The 22,293-nt window shown below is 31.3% G+C and overlaps 2 protein-coding genes and 1 long non-coding RNA gene across 20 annotated transcripts in view; 2 read left to right on the top strand and 1 right to left on the bottom strand.

The window, feature by feature from the left end:
• Positions 1-9,429, bottom strand: part of LOC103572023 (uncharacterized) — a 370,788-nt gene extending 361,359 nt beyond the window's left edge. For 6 of the 18 annotated variants that reach the window (XM_053742095.1, XM_053742096.1, XM_053742097.1 and 3 more), the window contains exon 1: positions 9,281-9,418. The gene's annotated coding sequence lies outside the window, so the exon portion shown is untranslated. Of the gene's footprint in view, positions 1-9,280 lie in introns of all 18 variants that reach the window. The other 12 variants (XM_053742093.1, XM_053742094.1, XM_014443178.2 and 9 more) reach the window with 8 other exon arrangements.
• Positions 9,430-9,653: 224 nt separating this feature from the next.
• LOC128668674 (uncharacterized) lies at positions 9,654-18,351 on the top strand. Its single transcript, XR_008404322.1, has 3 exons — positions 9,654-9,744; positions 17,553-17,796; positions 17,886-18,351. It is a non-coding gene; the product is annotated as an uncharacterized LOC128668674 (long non-coding RNA).
• Positions 18,352-21,526: 3,175 nt separating this feature from the next.
• LOC106693846 (1-phosphatidylinositol phosphodiesterase-like) lies at positions 21,527-22,084 on the top strand. Its single transcript, XM_014443175.1, has one exon. It carries the CDS (start codon positions 21,527-21,529, stop codon positions 22,082-22,084), a length of 558 nt encoding a protein of 185 aa, XP_014298661.1.
• The last annotated feature ends 209 nt before the right edge of the window (positions 22,085-22,293 follow it).

Here is a 22,293-nt window from a genome sequence, read left to right as displayed (position 1 = left end):
GGCGTCCAATTTATGACATTTCTTAATAACCCGACGCGCTTGCGCCGACCAACCAAAATAATCTCAAGCATATAAATGAAATGCGCAATTATTTTTCCCAGCGCTACAAAAATCCTAATATAAGCTCAAATGAATCAGTAAATTTTCCTGCGTTCAACACAATTTATGCCTAAGAAATCAATTAAATAATATAGACACAGTAATTAAAACAAAATCGTACATGTAAACAAAATAATCATAATAATACAGTGAAACCTGGGTAAGTGAGAACTGGATAAGTGAGAAAACTCTATAAGTGAGAGTAATAGCCAGGACCCGTCATTTTAAGCTCCCAAAACCTCTATTAGCAAGAAACAGAAATCTCTGTAATAGAGAGTCGTTTTTCCCTGATGGACTTCCGTAAGTGACACTGCTACTTATCTATACCTCTATAAGCGACAGTCGAGCATTATTTATTTATATTATTTAGGACAAACTATAGCTACAATAAAAATGCATACATACATAAAAGATACACACATACAGTAACAAATGACAAAACAAATTACAAATTTAACATCTGCTACTTTATGATTTATTCTTAACTTTCGTGGAAATACTTACCATTGTTTTTGTATTGTTTTCTCATTAATATTGTACCTATTCTATTTCAAGGAACTAAATAACGTTGTTATTTTATCGCATTCTTTTCGAATGAATACGTGTGCCTGTGTACCGTCCTGTTTGTCGGACTTACTCAGTTTATAATTAATCAATTGCCAAGGAAAGTTCTGTTCTGCATCATGTCAAAACGGAAAATTAAAATACTGTTATTAAGTGATAAACTTAAAATAGTGGATGCGTTTGAATCCGGAAAATCGCGAAATGAAATTCAGAGGGAGTTTAATTTACCAGAATCCACCTATTATAAAATTATAAAATCAAAAGACTCCATAAAGTCTGAGTGCTCTGATGGACATGGAAATGTCCAAAGGGCTAGAGTTTCTGAATTTCCTAATATCGAAAAGTGGCTTTTGGAATGGACAAAACAAACTCTTGACAAGAACATTCCCATAGATGGACCTTTGTTGAAAGAAAAATCAAAAGAGTTTGCTACAAAACTGGGAATCCAGAACTTTTCTGCTAGCAACGGTTGGTTAGAGGGTTTTAAAAGGCTTTGTTTTTCAAGTGCCTTTCGGACAAAACATTTACGTTTAGAGGCGAAAAATGCCATGAAGGAAAACAAAGCAAGGAACGCCTTACACTTCTCCAGTGTGTAAACATGAGTGGTATGGACAAAATCCCACTTCTCATCATTGAGAAATCAAAGCGACCTAGATGTTCTAAAAGTGTCAAGACTTTACCCGTTGATTATGCCAATAATACAAAGGCTTGGATGACCAAGATATTATTTAAAGATTGGTTGAAAAAAGTTGACAAACAAATGAAGATAAACCGAAAAAAAATTCTGCTATTCATTGACAAATGTGCTGCCCATACGGACTTACCAACACTTGCAAACGTAAAAGTAATCTTTTTACCTGCTAACACCACTAGTAAACTTCAACCATTAGATCAAAGCATCATTCACACTTTCAAACGCTTTTATCGCAGAGAAGTTGTTAAACATATTCTTACGAGTCTGGAAGAAAACAGCAGCCCTGACATTAACGTACTTTTAGCTATGAAATTTGCTAGAAAAGCATGGTACTTAGTCAGTGACGTTACTATTAAAAACTGCTTCAAGAAAGCTGGGTTTTGGAAAAGTACAGATGAGCAAGACCTGCCAGAGGAAAATGATGTTGAAGTTGGACCTAGCAACGAGGAATGGACTAAGCTTGTGTCTCACGAATCCAATATATTAATGCCAAGCTTCGAAGATTTCGTTCAAATTGACGACTACGTAACTACCGCTAGAGAACAAACCGACGACGATATCGTTAAAAATTGTGTGAACTCCTGTATTGCTGGAAATGACAGTGAAGACGAGGCACAGATTCCGGAAACAGAAATAAAGATCATTCCAATGAAGCTAGCTTTAAATGCGTTGAAGACGGTCTATCAGTACTTTGAATATGCGGTGGCTGTTGATCAAGCAATATTCGACAAAATTTATGAGTTAGAGAAAAACATTGAAAATACAGAAACCCAAACGAAATTGACGGATTTCTTTAAGTGTAAATAAGTTCTAAATAAAATAAAATTACATGGTGCATGAATTTTTGTTTTATTTTCGTAAGCATCTTGATACCTACCCTTATAAAGTGCTTATATGTCGAATTATCATATTACATTATTGCTGCGTAATTCTACAAGAAAGAAACGCTACCCATGTACCTGCATTAGCGAGAAACTCGGGTAAGTGAGAAACTTCTGTAAGCGAGAATGAGATTGTGCTCCCTTGAATTCTCGCTTATCCAGGTTTGACTATATATGCAATGAGACGCGTGAGCAGCGTGTGCTGCCCCTTGTTGCTCACCGTCCTGATGCGAGACTGCCACGACATTCAAATATCGTGACATGTGTAAGCATCTTTGTCCACATTCAAAAATATAAATTGTACATTATTTATCGCTTAGTTAATTATTTGTTGATAAAAAAAGCAAAGTTTTCATTATAAATATGATATGTTTCAGTTTTAGAGAAAAAAATGTCCAACTAGTTATAAGAAAGTTTTTTATTTCAATTTTTACTAAAGTTATTAATTTTCAAACAATTTTTTGTTGTAAGTAGAGTAATTTTTTCGATTCTTTTTAACAACTTGCAATAAGACAAAATATAAAACAAAAATTCTCTATAGAAGAAATTTTTTCTAAGACAAGATCTAGCTATAGTGGAAAAATTTTTAAAACCGTTTTGAAGACAAGTTCGAAAAAAAACCACAGAATCGTGATTTCTAATAATTAAAAATAAAATGTTTAGAACTATTGAAAACAAAATTTTCAAAAATTTTGAAAACGAAAGTCAAATAATACTTATATTAATTACAAAAAATGAAATTTGTATGAAATTCATAAATCGAATTGAAATTTTCCGATTATCTCATCAAAAAACTCTTAAAATCTTCCTATTATAATTAAGAGCTCGTATTTGGTGAGAATTATTTTAAGGTGTCTAGCAACCGACTTTTCGATGACATGCATAAAAAAAAGTTGTCGATTTTATTGATCCACCCTGATATAGATATACTGGTAAATATATCATCAACATTATAGTATTCTTCCTTATCATCTTTATCAGAGCTTTTTTCAACATAAAAAGCATTCTGAAGATGATATGGAAGAAAAATATCAAAAATACCAAATTTCAAAAAAAAAAAAAAAAAAAAATTTGAACTTTTTTTTTTTTTAATTCCTTTCAATACCTAATGTTCTTGATGAAAGGAATAACGTTTTTCGCTACAAAAAGACCTTCTGAAGCTGAAGAAGTTATAGGAAACCGAAGAATCGCTCATTATGCAATTTTTTGAAAAAACGATAAATTTTAAGCTTCGGAGCACTAAGAAAGAAAAATTGCAGCGCGTTGAGATATTTATGATTTTAACAGGACAGTTTGAGTTTGCTAAAAACCAACGGAAACTTTTGTTCAGCCATTATATCCAAAGTTATACCACGGTTTCCAAATATCCCTAAATATGCGAATTTTAGCCTTTTTTTTAATGAACATTGTCGCTACGAAAAAAATTTTGGTCTTATAGAGGACAGTTTGACAGTTTTTGAAACCTAATTTCCATTACCTGTACGACCAATATGTCTCGAGTTATTGATTGTCAAAGTCAAAATGGACGTTCGCTGGGATTAATAATAAATTAGTACCAAATCGTCGTAGAGACTTTCAAAGGGCTGCAAATTAAAGGGCATTAAATTACTTAAGAAAACTTTAAGGTGATTATCAATAAAAATTTGTTGAAGTCCATAGACCGTTTTTAAGACGAGCAAAAATTTGAAAATTTTTTTTTTGCAGTGGTTTTCTTAGGATTACTCTCGGACTGTAAATAATAAACAAATTTGAAGTCCACATCTGAAAACTAGACGTTTGAAACTATCATTTGCTTTCATCATTTATACTGTACATTGATTTTTCTCTGAGCTACAGCATGTTGAAAATCACTTAAGAATTTCCAATTTTTTTTATATTTTTTAATTTCTGCAAGTAGTGTATGAATTAGTTTTAGAATTTTGAAATTGTTTTGTTCACTTAAAAATCAAACTGATGGAATGAGATTATAATGACAAATGTATTAGGTATCAGAGATGAAAATCATTAGTCATAATTTTCTTGATTCTTTCCAAAGTTTAAAAGGTATAAAATTTTTGGATGATATTGTCAAAATGTTAAGGTTGATGACAAAAATTAGAACTTATTAATCACAGCGTGTAGAAAATCGCTTAAAAATTTCCAATTTTTTTGTATCTCGTAATTTCTGCGAGGACTATATACTGAAAGTATGCCTAATATAACATGTTATGTTTCAAAAGTACTTGTGCGCCATATGAATATAACCAGTATTGTTATCTCGACAGCGCCTTCAATCCTTTACGGATCTAATAAAGTTTTTCACACTCATTTTATGGGTTATTATCTTGAGCAATTATGAAGATCGGTTAAATCTTGCGATTGGTTTAAAAGTTATGTAGAAGTTTACTTTCTTAAAAAAAAAAATTATTTTCCCCTCTTGAAGTTCATATACCTTCCAAAATATAACTGATAGGTAATTTAACCTTCTTTACTCAAAGCTAGTTTGTCAATACAAGATTTCAGTATTTCATAGTTCAATTAGCATTGCTCGTACATTTATGTATAAATATAAATACTTTTACATTTATAAATATATATAATTATATTAACAATATTCAAATCGCAGATTAAGAATATTGAATTGAAAAACTGACCGGCAAAAATTAGCTTCTACCCTTATAAAAATAAACAAGGGCTGCCTCCGTTGTAAACTAGGCGCGAGCTAGCGAAAATCAGGACAGGGCTAAAAATTTTCGACAAATCTACCTTCCATTTTGGCTGCAAGATGGCATTTTGTTTCAGTGTTCTTATACTTTTCGATTTTTGGTATTATTTAGCACATGATTTATTATTGGTCGATAAAAATGTATCAATTAGAGATAACTGTACGTATTTATACTTTGATTGATCTGTTTAAATAGCACTAAATTTCATGATTTTCCCTTATAGCCAGACTTTTAGGTTAGAGAGTTGGTGTCAGTACTTGGCGTGAGACACTACCGTGTCTCCTGATAGTCGTTCCAAACAGAACACCCTAATATATAATCATATTATATATATATATATATATATACTTTTTAAAAACCGTATTAAAAATCGTACAAAGTGTACTTAAAATATTTTGAAAGAAAAATTAAAAGTTTAAAAATGACTCTTTTTTAAACCAATAAGATAAACAAAGTATATAATCTTATAAGCCATTACATTTTTTAATGCACTTTTGTAGATAGTATTTCGGTGCCCACGTAAACGGAAAATAGATATTCAAAAAAAATAGATACCCAAAGAAATGATTTTAATCACACGTTGTCCAGAATATTCAAATGAATAATTTTAAAGGAAATAAATATTAAATAAAAGACTTTTTTAACAAAGAATATTCATATAAATAATACGCAAAATAAATTTTACTTAAAGGAAATTCAAATAAATAATTTTTAAATGGAGAAATTTAACTAAAAAGAGTATCTGAATAAATAATATTATAATAAATAATTCCTATCAATTAAACAAATAAACTAATAATATTACATTAGTAAATTTATAAGAATGAGTACATAAATCGGCGGGTCGCCAATCAATGATGAAATTTATCAAATAAATAAGTAATTTTGGCAATAAACAAAATCACTATTAAATAAATTAATAAAATTTAAATAAATAAAAATTCATTCGAATAGATGTAAAATTTCATATAAATGAGATAAGTAAATTAATAATTTCTAAATAAGGAAGATTCATAAAAATACATATAATTCTTTATTATATAATATTATAAATAAATTAAAATATGGTTATGCATAAAATATTGTACATGCGGGTGTATGTGTGGTTGCGCACGCACATAGGCCCGCATTCAGGCATGCCCTTACCACGTTCCCGAAGAAAATTCATAGGGAAAGGGAAAGGACCCAATGGATTTGTGCTCCGATTGGACACAGTTTTCCATCAGACAATAGACGGAATAGGACCCGATAGGAAAATATAAAAAGGGTGGTTGAACATCAATCACTCTCACTCAAGGTAGGTTTTTTCAAGTCTCAGTTTAGTCTCAGTTCTCAGTCCTGGGTCAGTAAGGATGAGAAAATTTAAGTACTAGTGTTCTCACACTTCTAAACTAGTTCCGTACTAGTTTTATTTGCAAGTGTTCTCACACTTTATTTTCTATTTAATCGTACAAGTGTTCTCACAATTTATTTTTTATTTAATTGTGCAAGTGTCCTCTATTCTATTAATTATATTGCTAGAGTTCAGTAAATATTTTCAGTCAGTGAATAATTAGTTTAGAAATATCAAATTAACGTCAAAACAAATTGTAACCGCGAATAGTACAGTAAACTCAGTATACACTAGAAAGATACTCCAATCTTCACAACTTCAGGTACTGTAATCTTTAAGTTTATGTGTGCCAAAATATAGAAACATTTCCAACACACAGAAATATTATAAAAGAATGTATTGTATTCAAAATTCTATAGTCCTCTCTAGTATTTAAAACGAATTTTATAGTAACCATTTTATTGTAAATTAGGGCCGGTTGACTAGCCGCTTAATACTTTTAATATCAAATTTATTGTATTCACATCATCAAAATTTTCTATTGTATTATATATAGTAGTTTAATTCGTATCTTCAACATCTTTCATTTCAAAACAAACCTTTCAGATAATTACTCAGTGTGATCCCGGTCTATTGGTCAAAAGACTAGGGCCGAAAATAATAATAATAATTTGTCCAAATAGTACAGAACAAGCTACTTTTTGGACATAATATGTATATATATATATATATATATATATTAATATATATATATATATATATATATATATATATATATATATATATATATATATATATTAGGGTGTTTCAAAATATACATTTCTTTTTTTTTTTTAAGTCTTATGGTCTTAAAAGTTAGTCTTAGGTATTAGAAAATTCCTCCCAAAAGAGTAGCTTGAAAGCTCAATACTGCTAAGAGCTCACTCAATATTGATTTTCTCATTTGAATTACTTTACAAATCATCTGAAATTCTCTACAAAAAAGCCTTCAAGTGTTTTCTTCGTACAACTAACAGAAAAAAAGTTATGAAGCTTGAAACGATAGTGAATTGAAAAACTTAACGTAAAGATGATTTCCGGATTTTATTACGTGCACAAGTTTATATGATGAATCTATATGCTATGTATAATCACTAAGGTGTTTTAAAAAGATTACTGAAATCTTACTTATTTTCCGTAATAATATCGAATGAAAAATATTTTTAACTTCCCGCTAAGAATATCGACGATTTTCAAAAATTTCGGGAAGTTATTGTTTTCACCTCGATTTTCGGAAATCGAGTTTTCATCAGATGTCGACATTTTGAGGTCCTAGGAAGCTATTCTGACTATTTTCAGAATGATGTCCGAGTGTGTGTATGTATGGGTGTGTGTGTGTGTGTGTGTGTGTGTGTAAACTCTTTGTAACTTTTGAACTAATGAATCGATTTGGATGGTTGTGGTGGCAATCGAAAGAGCTTGTTGGCCTTCAACTTTTCTGAAAATTTCAAATTATTTGATCGAATAGACTCGAAAATATTGGCGAATTACGAAAAAAAAAAAAATTTTTTTTTTAGTTTTTTATTGATTTCTCAAAAACGACTTATACGATCGACTTCAAAATCTAATCAGCTCTAGTACTCAATAAATCGCGTCGATTGCCACCTCAAACATTAAAATCGGATAATTCGTTCGAGAGTTATCGCGGGAGAAAGAAATGGTGAAAAGCGGTTTTTTCTAAATATTTTAGAAACGACTGACGCGATCGATTTCAAATTTTAATCAGCTCTAGAATTCAATAAAATGCGCCGATTGCCACGTCAACTATCAAAATCGATTGATTAGTTCAAAAGATATCGGCGTTGAAATGTTGAAAAAATAACATTTTATGTTATTTTTTCCGGATAAATCATAATATAACGTAACAAAATGTGCCTGATATCATACCAACTCATCTTTTTTATGGTTTCTTTTGATCATATAATGTCATCGAACTTGGTTTTTAGTTTAAATCATATTATCAACAAAAAAATCGATAAAACGTAGTTTTTAATATTTTTATCGGATATTTCATATTTTATTGTTTCTTACATGAGTCAAAATTTATTTAAATCTTGATTTTGATCCCCGACATTGATTTGTGCCTCAATACACTTATTTTACTGAACATAATCAGGAACTAAATTTTAAAAACCGCTCCATTGATGATTTTCGATTCTTAAATTTTCAAACTTCAGCACAACAGGTAACTTGTTAGAGCTTGAAAAGATCATAAAAAAACAATTGCATGTGATAGCATTTTCGAGCTCGAAGAGCTCGAAAATATATCTACACTAATGTTTTCGAGCTCTTTGAGGTCGAAAACAGCGGGAAGTTTTGGGGCTGGCCCTCAGGGTCAACCGACAGACCGATTTTTTTTTTAAGAATTAAAAATTTTTTTCTTTCTGTATTTTTAATTTAAAAAAAAAAATTCTGTTCTGAAAGTAGGGAAAATTTTTCCCATGTGTTAAAAAAAAAAATTGACAGATAACTTTAGTTCAGAAGAAAAAACCTAAATTTCAATTTGAAAAACTGTTTAATATAATGGAAACATGAAGTTATACTATTCAATATAGTTTATAGCTTCATAATTTTTTTTCTGTTAGTTCTCCGAAGAAAACAATCGGGAGCTTTTTTGTAGAGAATTTAATTTCCTACAGAACTGTGTGCTTCGGTTTTCGAAAAAAAAAATTTTTAATACTTTTATTTTTAAAAAACAAAAAAAAAATATTTTTACATGCAGTTTGAATGGGAAAAAAAGTATTCGTTGAGCTCTTAGTAAAATTGAGATTTCGAGCTGCTTTCTTGGGAGGATTTTTTTTATACCTAAAACTAACTTTTGAGACCATAAGAAAAAAAAAATTTTTTTCTGAAACACCCGAATCCATATATATTTATATATGATTATTATATAATATATAATATATCTACACTACCAGCGCATATGAAATTAACCTATTGTAGACTTTTTAAATTATGTACTTACGATTGTTATTTCTCAAATATAAACAATGCTTACTTTAATCAACTTCTAACTACTTGCATACATCGCAGAAATCTGAGTAAACCAATTTCACTATAAGCATCTCTAGTAGACAATATCTCAAAGATAAGTACGTGAAAAATACTCAGAGTTAAAATAATCAAATCTACTATCAATAAAATTATCAAAACGTGATTAGCGTAACTCACAATTCTAATCTATTGATAAATATTGAACGTGCTCATTAATATGTTTTACAAATTCTCATCAAAGGATCAGAGAATCGTGCATGTCAAAAATGGTATTTTGAATAATAAAGGAATATCAGCATGATTTCATTGATCTAGAATAGTGGTAACTATTTATTAAAAATTTTGCTTTCTTATCATCATCCAACGGTTGTACTATTCTAATTTTTTTGAAGTGTGGAACGCTTTACGTAAAATTTGTCTTGTAATATTCTATGTGTACGTATACTTTCTCACGATACAGGATCTAATATATATACAAAATGCTATTGTACGAAGGTCGATGCGACTCAATTTATGTAGATAAATTGAGCGGAATTTCGCATACGTTTCTTCGTCTTCTTCATCCACTTCTCTTTCTATTCTCACGTGGGAAATCAATCAAATGAGGTCGTAAAAGATTGCACCAAAGTTTGCCGTACTTGGAAATTCGTAATATATTGCTATGCATGACCAAATTTGATTATATGTTGGGGAATATAAGTATATTTAGAATGGTATAGCTATATATCGTATTTTTAAATAAATGACAGAAGAAATATATTTAATTTTTTCTCTAACATTTTATTAATCGCTTCATTACCCACTTAATTATAGTTCTAATCGAAAAAAAAATTGATTGTTCCGGAAAATTCCTATAACTATTAACAAGTGTAAACGCAACACCAGTTTTTAGATCTAGAAACCTGTCAACGAAAGACCAAACTGTTACCAACTATGTTCTGGTATGGACTTTATGAAACCCCTATTCAAACGGAATTTTGAGCAATTTATTGAGCCCTTTTTTCTTATTGGCTAACTAACAAACGTGATTTTCTGATTGGCTACGACCAGATGACTTAGCAACCTTTGCCGTAGCAACGGCTCTCGTAGCTAAATAAAAATTACTGACGAACTGAGAAACTCGATGGTGTAAATTTTTTATAAATAATTGATTCTCTTGGGGTTTTGCGGGGACGTTAGAAATGAAAATCTTCACATTTTTTGGCCAAAGGATCTACAGACTTAAAATTTAAAATGAAAATTACTGGCGATACGAAAAAATGAACAGTGTAATTTTCTTTTTTGACACTACTGGGGCTTTGCGGGGGCGTAAGAAATGGAGATTTTTACATTTTTCGGTTAAAAGGCCTAGACCTAAAATTTGAAATGAAAGTTCACTACCATCCAAGAAAATAACTGGTGTAACCTTTTTTTAAATAATCAGATTGGGTGGGATTTTTGGCGGGGTGAACAATCACAATTTTCACATTTTTAGGAAAAAAAACCTACACTCGATTTTCTCGTTTCGATAAACCTAGAATACGATAAAATGCATGATTCAATTTTTTTTAGAATCCCTTGTTATAGAGATTTATGGGGATTTGAAAAATAAAAATTTTTTAATTTTTTGACCAAGTGACCTACAGAATTGAAATTTGAAATGAATATTATTAATAACCTATAATATCAATGATACGATCTATCACTCAATTTTTTTTTTATAAAATTGATTGTTATAAGAGTTTGTGGGGGCGTTAAAATAAAAATATTCACGTTTTTCGGTTAAAAGGCCTAGACCTAAAAGTTGATATGAAAATTCCCGACGATACGAGAAAAATACTGCTGTAAAACTACTATAGAGCATGGATGAAGAGACCTGCCCCCTCTCCTAGCGTCTGGCGCCAGGGGATCAGGTGAAAGGTGTCTTGAGAGAAAGGTGTTGGCGGTGGGGTGGGGAAATCGTGCGTCTGGAGAAAGGTGTTGGCGGTGGGGTGTGTGCATGGGGGGTGTGATGGGTTCGTTGATCTGTTGTGATTTGGGTAGGTGATTATGTAGGATGATTTTTGATGATTTGGATATGGGTTATTGATGATGATGATGATGATGATGTTGTGAGGTAATTGATGTAACGGTAGGTGATTGGAGTGGGTGGTTTTCCTATGGAGTTTAGGATCTGTATTGAAGATAATGGGATGGGTTGTCTAATAAAAGATTTCTTTGGTTTGGATTTATTGCACTTATCGAATCGTTCAGTAGATGCTGAGCTAGTTTCCCAGGACGAACCCTTATCTTCAATTTCCCAATTTATTTGACCAACGGGAGATGTGAAATCGATCAAATCCGCTTCTTCCGATTTTACTATCGTATTACTGTTAGATTCTGCAGCAGACTTGACCGGATGGTGACGCGTAATTCGTTCATTCTGAAAAACCATTTCAGGAGCGTCTGTTTTAACTTCGGGAACGTCGGCAGTAGTTTTAATACATTCATTTGGTTGAATTCCTTCTGCAGAATCCCTGATAGAGCATATTGAGCCTATCAGGGCACTTACGTGTTTTTTGAAATAGAAGGACGAGGACGAAGAGGCAATCCTGCCTTGATACGTAACTCATCGGTTACCAGTCCGCAGCAAACCTCGGCAACGTGTCCAATTCTAAAACAACGACCGCAGACCTGGACTTTCGGTGCAGCCGTTTGTGATGTTGAAACTAACTTAGCGTGAGTAACTCTTCCCGGTGTATCATTTACAAGAAATTGATTCAGTTTTCTCAAAATTGTATTCATGATAGATTCTTAATTACTTAACAGAGTAGAAGAATCAGAGTTAGAGTTGTTGGTGTGTGTGTCAGGCTGTAGTGGACGTTGAGTGTGGTTAGAATTATTAAAATTGTTAATTTTATTAGAATGATTATTTCTGTTTAAATTATTATTAGATGATGAGGTAGATGGCTGTAAAGTTCCATCACTATGTAGTTGATCTACCTCTGAGGTATCTTCAATTAAATTCAATTAGCTGCGAATTTTCTGTCTGCTATTAATTTCTTGTTCAAGTTTGAAATGAGGATTTAATGCATCGGTTGTTGGCTGCCAAGCGCTGACTCGTGTGTATAATTCTGCATAATTCGTGATGGTCGTATCCGAAAATTTTTGTAAAAAATACGAATTAAATCGTGAAAGTATTATTCGGATCTGTTTTGCTTGCGGTAACGGATCTTCTAATGGTGAGAATGTTCCCTGCATACGATTAATAAACGAAACTCCTTTCTCGTCGTTGCCTTGCTGAGCCGAATAAATTCCCTGCAGGACAGCTTCATCTGTTTGCTGAACCTACCAAATTTTGAAATACTCCTTAAAAGTCGCCCAACTGAAAAACAGATCTTAATTCTGGTAATACCACTCAAGTACGTCACTGTTAAGGGTATTTGTTACGACCGCATGAAAACTTTCTACAGGGATATCATTACTGATCATTCGCTGCTCAATGATTGTTATATATTTTCTTGCATCAAGTGAAGAAGATCGATCACGAGGAGGGAACGAGATCTTCCAGGATTTAACGATACGACTGAGATCATATAAGCGCATAGAATTTGAGTAACTCATATTTGGATTCCCAACGGGGATTGTACAAGTGTTATACAAAGATGAAGGCTGTATGTGAGAGTATGTAAGCACAAGTGGTACTTGTGTGTGTGCGTTTGAATACACTGGTAGATTGTTGCTGCTATATGCCTGTGTGCATGTATGTGCAGATAAAGATTGAGTACTCTTGTGTGGCGGCGACGTATGAGTCGGTAGTGGGACCGTCGAGTGCGCGTACGGTTCTCGCGCAAGTGAGCCAGACATGGCTGACTGCAGTCCGCTTGCTTGGGTTGCCGAAACGTATGCGGGAGGACATGGGGCAGCATAACAAACCGTAAAAAAATTCGCTGCTTGTAACGTTACCGTAGCAGCGGGAAACAATTCCCTGGGCGTCCACATGCTTGAAGTATTTGTTGGAAAATTTGCAGTCACCGAATTTGTGCCTGGTGGTCGCAAAACAGTACTAGTTATCCGGAGTAGATGTTGACGCTCAGCTCGCAACGGTTCGATTTCTGCTTGCAGGTGAGAAACGACGTTTTGTAGAACGGCGACAAAAGTGGTATTTTGTGACGGCTCAGTTATTGGAACTACACCACTAATGTTGTGAGAGTGAATACTAGTGTTATCGTTCACACTAGTAGTAGAAATATTATTATTATTAGTTAGTTGACTTTGGGTGCGTAACGTACTGTTATGTACGTCATGAGTCTGATGAAAGCAGCAAGCTCATCTATTGCGCTAGTGCTCGATATCGATGCGCCTGATGTAGTTGGAAACTGTAGAAGATTTTCGAGATTATTACCCAGGTTGACCGAAGGAAGTGGTCGAGAAGTCAGCGTTCTCTGCATCATTTTTCCGGGAAAATTATCTTACTTGACTCTTATCAAAAAATATATTCTTTGCAGAAAGAATAATTTATCAAAATTTTATTATAAATATTTTTAATTAGATCAAGCTGATGAAAAATTTTTATCGGATTATCAATAGATTTATTTTATCCAGAATTATCACAATTAAATTTTATTTCAAAGCTGTAACGATTTATGTATTTATTAAATATGATACGTTAATAATTAATTTTAGTTATTAAAATTCTTGATGACTAATAAATTATTATTTACTACGGCAAAGATTTTATTTATAAATTATTAAGTACTTAATTTATTTTTGAGGATAATTTTTGTCAAGCAAAAAATATTTTATGTTAAGCCGGAAACGAATACAATAATCTTTTGTGTTACAAATAAAGTTATAGATTTATTTACTACACTTAAAAGATATCCGATCAAAAGTTTTGCTTTACAATTTTATTTTTAGTACTTCTTTTGTGTTGTTTCAAGCAAGTAAACTATAAGGAAATAAATATTAGCGTCTAGTGTTACATAACGCGTAATTAATATAATCTCGAGGTCAAAGTACACAAAATTCTTACAGAACGTACCGACACACAATATTACAATGACAAATATTTTAAATAAGTAATTTATAATAAATAAGAGAAGTTACTAAGTATTTATAAAATTAGATGTGGGTGAATGAATGATGAAATTCGATGGAATGATGAATGTAGAGAATTAAAATTTTATACTGGTAAGAAATTTTTGAAATTATCACAGAAAAGTTTTATGAGAATTTTTTCAGTGAAGCCGTGAGAAATATTAATAAAATTTTCTACTGCCCGTTTGAACGACTACAAAGTCCCAGTTTGAGCGCCAGTTGAGACAAATCCCTTTTTCTCTTTGCGATTTTAACCAGCAGCCACCAGAATTCGCGGGTTGAACCCTGGCTTAGGCTGGCCTCTAACAATATTTGATTTTACTTGGACAGAGCAGTGGACTGGGGTTCTTGCAAAGCAAAGACCCGCACTTATCCAAACACGGAACGTATGTAAAACTCACTAGCTTACCTCACGGCTTATGACTTATCAATAGATTTCTTATTGTTGACGAACTTATCAATTCTTACTTAATTAATAATACTTTTATTAAACTATTAAAGGATCTTACCAGTAAGATAGGATATGAATAGGATGAACAAATACTAGGTAAAATGAATGATTAACAATATGTGCAAGTTTATTGCCAATTATAATAATAAAAATTACTTACAAGAAAATGCAAGCGCAGGATGTAATGTAAAGAGATGTGTAGGACAGTATAACTTTATATTACGAGTATCTCGCCAGTACGTGCAGTGATAGCTACTTAAACTAACTTTACTTATAAAAATTAATAATTAAACAATAAAATGTAATTGCAAGGTAATTGCCAATAATGTACAGAATATCGCAAGTTAATTGCCCGAATTACAATTAGGTTTTTGCAAGTAAATTGCCGGAATTAATACTGAATAATTAATATAAGAACGTCTGTACGCTAATTGATCCAGGATCGAAGTCATTGACCGATAGTTGTGGGTCTGGAACTCGCCTCTGACTCTGTCCCCACTTCACCCTTACGGACATGCGTCGACGTGAAAATTAAGTCTTATTGAGGTTTGCATGTTTTAGGTTTCCACTATATTAAATTGGTATATTACATTGGTATATTAAATTGGTATATATATACATGCGCGCGCGCGTGCGTGTGTGTGTGTGTGTGTTAACAATAATAGTTAGGGTACTGTGATATGGTTTTTAGGTATAAGTAATATTTATTTACTATATACTTCCTTTCCTTGTTTATCTATAGAATACGCATTTGTTTATAATCATATATACTGTTTACTAGGACAAGATCCTATTTATGATTTTTATGCGTGTATTTTGTTAAGGTTTTCGGTATCGAATGGCAGGAAACGTTCTAATAAGACAACTCAAACTGTGTTTAGATTTCTCTGCATACGATTTAATTTTAAAAGTATATGCTACAACGATTTATTCTTTGAATTATCAACTAATTTTTATTGATATATTATTATTGATAGGATGCTATAAAGGTTGTAAGATCTCAGTACATAAATTTTAAATGGAAATTGAGTGCGCGCCTATTCATTTATTCCAAGTTCACTAATTAATTAACAGATGAAGGCATCTGAAGCTATTGAGGACAATTTCAGCACTGTCCGCGCTGTCAACCAACATAAAACAATAGTACCCAAGCCTAGTAGCCATTTTGATTGGAAGTTCCCTGATAGCCAGTTGAGCTGAACCAACAGTCAAATTGCACGTAAATTTGACGTCAGATTAAGGCCACTATTTGACATACTCGAAACATCGAAAATTGAGTAGCAAAATTTGACTGCAGTAGTAGCTCAAATTGACCTAAATTGTTTAGATTCGATTTTACCATTTGATACATATTAAACAAAAGTCAGCTCTCGACATCTAGCAACTATTCAACAACGTAAATTCAAAAATTAAAAAGTAAAAAATATCTCTTTAGTTGAGGTCTTATTGACGTCATTTGTTGATGTCATTTGTTGCGTCTCAAATTTTTATGTCTCACAGACGTCAAATAGCAGTTTTAAAATGCCATCAAATTTATGTGAAATATGACGTCAATGAGCTCTCAAAAGTTGACATTGAAGTTTTTTATGTGCACGGTACGTCACCGAAATCTCTAGCACGAACTTGATGTCAAGTTACCTATAAAAAATTGGCGCCCAATTAGTTGACATAAACTTTTCTGCAGCTTTATGTCAATTTTAAAGTAACTTAGGTTCCTTAAGCGCTATTTCCCCCCGCAGCTTTTAGGCAACATGTCCACATACTCTAATTTAAATTACTTAAATTTCCAGCCAAAATTCGTCGACAATTTGACAGCAAAAGTTAGAAAGAAAAGTTCGCGTCCAATTTCTCCTCAATTTAGAGGTAACTTTTTACACTATAAAAAAAACCCTAACATCAGTTTCCTTTAGTTTTTCGTCTAATGTCCGTCAACTTTAGGCTTTTCGGTTTTTGACGACAATTATATACAACTTTTGAAGTGACTTTTCATTCTAATTTGTAAAGTAAATTTATGTCAAATTGTATAGCAAGTTGTATACAAATTGTCATAAAAAACGGAAAAGCCCGAAGCTGATGGACATTTGACGAAAAATGCAAGGGAACTTTTGCTAAGCAAACTGTACTATTAGGGTAGCCAAATTTGCTGAGCAAATGTTTGCTTAGTAACATATTCCTTTAATTTGGCAACAAGCAGCTGTCAATTATGAAATATTTTAACTTTTGATTATACAATAGCTATGTCATTATATTTGTTTTCTTTAATGCTTAGGCCCCTAACTTGTGAAATCTAAACTATCCACTTTTTGAAGACAAATTAAAAGAAAATGATGCGTGAAAGAAATTTGTATGCAAGCAATTTTATGGCAACTTTCTGGGTCAACTTGTTTTTAAACTGCGGCAGCAAATTAATACCTACTTGTAATTCAAGTCTTCATAAAGTAGTTAAAAGTTTAAAAGTCAGTATTTGGCAAAAATTTTAAACATTCAACTGAAAATGAGTATATTACGCACTAAGGAAAGGAAAAAAGGCGTTACAACCCACGAGTGTATAATTGCTACGGGTCGGGTAGGCAATTACGTGCACGGGTTGGAATGTTCTATTTTTCTTCCTTGGTGTGTAATGTACTATTTTTCGAACCTATCTGTGGATCACATATGATTAGATATAATTTGATCTCATATATAATCCTTCATTAGCATTTTCATGAATGCTCATGTATGATTCTTTTTCTAGGAAACGCTGGTACAGATTGATCAGAAACGATGAAATCGAATTAATGTTGAATTGAATTTTAAATATGTTTTACGACAATATGAAATGATTTTATTAATATTATGCCAAAAAAAAATTTTTATGGATTTATTTTTATATAGTATAAAAACTATGCAAATTAATTAGTAGTAGAACGAGCAGAAGAATTTAAAGTTTGTCCCACGTGTCATATGCTGTGAATAAGCATGTAGTCCGCCTGCGCAAGGTACGATTTATTTATAATTATGAATAAAACTTCAAATATTAATAATTTTTGAATTATTATGATTGACCAATACTGACTTATCGATATAGATTTAAATTATGATAAAAAACGCTCATATTTCTATGAATGGGGTGCTAAAGTTCAAATTTTTTAGTAATAAAATTTTGAAAATTTTTTTATAAAAAAACTGTAAGTGACCTAACAAAAAAATTATGTGGCCTAAACTGACCTCACGGTGACCTATCATTTAAGGCCATTGTCATCTTAAAATACTATGAATGGGGTGCTAAATTTGCGCAGGTCACTATTGCATTGTTGTTTTGCATTGTTTATGTAATAACAACGCCTCATCATTTTTTTGTAGATTGTTTAATGGAAATACAGAACAAAACGACAGAATACTCTTAAAAATGTTCAAAAAGATTGTAAGAAATAAGTTAGAGAATAGAAATAAGCTAAATAAACCTTATATAAATTTATCTGGTAGAGGACAAATATATAATCAAAAATGTACTAGCTAATGTATAATTTTAGAAACCTAATTTTATAAGTATGAGTGTGTATGAGAAAAAATAATAAATGAAAATATAATGTACTGAAGATATTTTTTTATTCTACCTAAAAATTTTAATTTTATTTAATATTAATTTAAAAAAAATATATATCTTAATTAAAAATAAAAAGGTTCTTAAGAATAAGTAATGAAAAATATTTTCGAAGTAATAATTTTTTATTGACAGACTTCAATACTTATGAAAATTACAAATTTTATTATTATTTATAAGGTGACTCTAATTTACGACCAGACTTTTTTATTTTTTGTGTTATAGGAATGACGGCTATACTGGTCTACTTGATTGACAATTATTAATTTAGAATCAAATTCAATTCGCGTATGAGTTATTACAAGTGGATTATTTTCTAATGCGCACTGCAATACCATACTATAATTGAGAGGATTCTAATTATCAAAGATGTTAATATTATAAAAACGGTTTCGCCCCGAATATACTTGCTGGGCTCATCAGTAAAGTTGATGCAAGTATATTCTATTTATTATTTTTATTTAATATAATAATATTTTATATAATATTTATTTAATATAATAATAATAATAATAATTTATTATTATTATTATTATTATTTATCGGCTACAATATCTAATTTACTGATTATGTTAACTTCGTTTTTTAATTTTTTATTGTCTACAATTTTAATATTTTTCCTTTTTTTTTTAGAAAACCCGCTTTGTTGTCGTTGTGGTTCTTGTGGCTGTTGTAAAAAGAGCTTCTCATTGAGTTTAAAAATTTGACTAATGTCCTTTTGCTCCTGTTGTTGAAAAAGCTTCTCATCGAACTCTAAAGTTTGATTGATGTCTTCTTTTTCATTTTCAAAAAAAAAAAAAAAACAGGCCCTTTAAAAGTTTGAATACACTGGCATTTTTTTTTTTTTTCAATGAAATCAGCGAGACCTCCTTGTCCTATAAAAATAAAAAATGATTTTATAAATATTTTACTACAAAGATAAATGAAAAATGCATTTTAATTACCATCATGATGATATTCATTTACGATTGCCACCATATCCATTGTGATATGTTCGCCAAGTTCATAATTGATTGTATGAACAATGTTTCCACACATTATTTCCAATTTTAATTCCCAATTATCTTCATCTTGGACATTATGACTGAAAATTTCAATGATATTTTCTTCCTCGCTCTCTGGTTGCGAAATCGCAAACATATCCTCTTCTTGACTGAAGAGCTCTTTTTGATCTTCATTCAAAGGCACTTTTTAGGTAAATTTCTTTAGAAATCAGCCTATTGCAATGGGTCTCATGATCGAATTATCAAAGAATTTTGTCACCATATATCTTATTTTACCTAGTAGAGTTAAAAAATACCATCCGCTCAAAAGTTTATATATATATATATATATATATATATATGTATATATATATATATATAATATACATATGTACATATATATATATATATATATATATATATATATATATATACATATATATAAAATATAACGCGGCTTGTCATCACGATAGCGCCCGCAATTCTTAACGGATCTTAATGAAATTTTATACACTTATTTATTAGACGATTACCTTGATCGAGTTCGAAGATGAGCCCAATCGGTCAATTAGTTTGGAAGTTATGGGTGTTTAAAATTTTTTCTGATTTTCATAAAAATGAATTTTCTGGCTTTATCCTAAAATAACTTTTGAACCGAAAATGATAACTGAATTCTGTAAAAAGTATCTTAAAATTTGAACGATTAGTTTTAATTTTCAATGTAATACTTGATTTTTTGAAACATTTTTTCTGACAATTTCATAATATCGAAAATTTCACAAAAAATAGATCAAGCTTATTTTTGCAGCTTAGTCTTCTAATAACTTCTAAATGATGAGGCATAACCCCTTTCCTTGAAATTTATGTTTAAGCTTACAAAATAAGTATTTATTACACTATTGCAGCTTTATTGTGTTTACATAAGAAATCTACCTTTCCATTCCGGGTAAGGCCGGATGGCTCTTTTTTTTTCTTTGTTAATAATTTCCACCCCCAATTCTTCTGAAAATATACATAAAATATAATTTTTATGTAGCACAAAAGAAAATTATAAATATCAATACAAATTATAAATACCTGAAAATTGGAGTGCAGTCGTTAGACTGTTAGATTCGCTAAATGCATCTCGGGCTGTTTGTTCAGCCTTGTTTATATTTTCGGATAACCGATTGAATGCTTCATATTGTTCAGCTGCTAACGAAATCAAGCGATCATCACTATCGCTCATCAGCTTTTTCGCATCTCTAATGTCTTGTAGACGTCCTTGTTCTTCAACAAATTTTATGCTGTTCTCCTATTCTTCTTCAAGAAATTTATTGTCGAAATTCACCCACAACTCACTCTTGTTACAAATTCGACTTTGAGACATTTTAAATAAATACACTTTTTCACTTACACACACACAGACTAAAAAGAACTTTTTAAGTAATTTAACTTCCCTTGTTTTTAATAGTTGAAAGAAGACTGAGTGGTCCTGTACAGATCCTTCAAGGTAATAAACCCTAGTCCCCACTATTTTATTTTTCATTAGATATCTCATAAAGTAATACTGTATGTCATCCTGGATATATATGATTATTTTAAAAAATCATATTTGACAGCCCTATCTCTTCTCTTTAAGACAAATTCCAATCTCCATAGAAAAAATGACCCACTTTTAAGTTTTACCCGTTATAACATTCGAAAAGATAATTAGTCAATAGTCATCCTTCACAATCACTTTTCCTCCAACTATCTTTACATATACATTGATGGAAAATAAGTTTTGGGTCAACCGATACAACCAGAATTTAAAAGGGATAATTACTCAGATATAGAAATGCATTCACTTTGGAAATAAGTATTCTTGCATTTCACGCTTAATTGTTCATAGAAGATACGATCTGTATACTTTTGATTTAAACCTGATCTGCTGGGGACTCAAGAATTTCATTAGAATTTAGTTAATAACGGAAGTCTGAGACTAAAAGTACGTTTTGGTTATGATCTTGAAGTTATTGTAAACTGTGCATTATACCTAGACTTTGAATACGTTCTCGAAATTGATTCGTGACGATAGGATATAATACACTATAATTAAAGAATAATAGCGTATATTTTTATATAATGAAAACAATATTTGCATATGTATCATTGATTATGATGACATTCGTGTCTTTGTCGGTAGCCTGGTCTATCATTTACCGAGATCATAGTTACTTTCTTACGGACTTGACAGGGACACAAAAAATAAAAACGGTTGCATTGATTGGTACTCATAAATCTGCCACTTATAAAACTTTTATACTGGCGGCTCAATCACAACAATTGAACATAACTGAACAATTAAAAGCAGGTGTACGAGTATTTGACCTTCGAGTACGTAGCATTGAGAATGTTTTTGCAATGCATCGTAATCTCGTATATTTGAGAATGATGTGTGGTGATATAGTGAACCAAGTGATAGAATTTTTTAAAGAATATCCATTCGAATTTGTGATAATGTTTATGCAAAAGGAGTATGTTAGTGAAGCGTACACAATAACAGAATGTGAAATCCTAGAAAACAAATACATTAAGCCACTTGGTAATCTGTTTGTACAATTTTGGTCAGTCACTGACACTACTGAAAAATATCGGGGTAAAATTTTATGGGCTTGTGGTAATAGGGGCTATGGGAAATGTGTGGCGACTTTGGCTTGCGAGCAGCAAAATCAATAGAAAATATCTCCTAGTTTTACTCGTGATGACAAATGGAAAGCTATAGTCTCTTTTGAAGATCAAATGTTCAACACTTTGTTACGTTCCCGTAATATTTTATTGATTAAATTAAATTAATTATTTTTAATAAATTAATTTTATTCTATGTAACGGAAATCGGTTACGATAAGAGAGTCACCGTGGCTCGTGGGTAGTCAAAACAGATGATG

Source organism: Microplitis demolitor, chromosome 9 (assembly GCF_026212275.2).
Source record: "Microplitis demolitor isolate Queensland-Clemson2020A chromosome 9, iyMicDemo2.1a, whole genome shotgun sequence".
Lineage (NCBI taxonomy): Eukaryota > Metazoa > Arthropoda > Insecta > Hymenoptera > Braconidae > Microplitis > Microplitis demolitor.
This window is presented reverse-complemented; position numbering and strand designations above follow the sequence as displayed.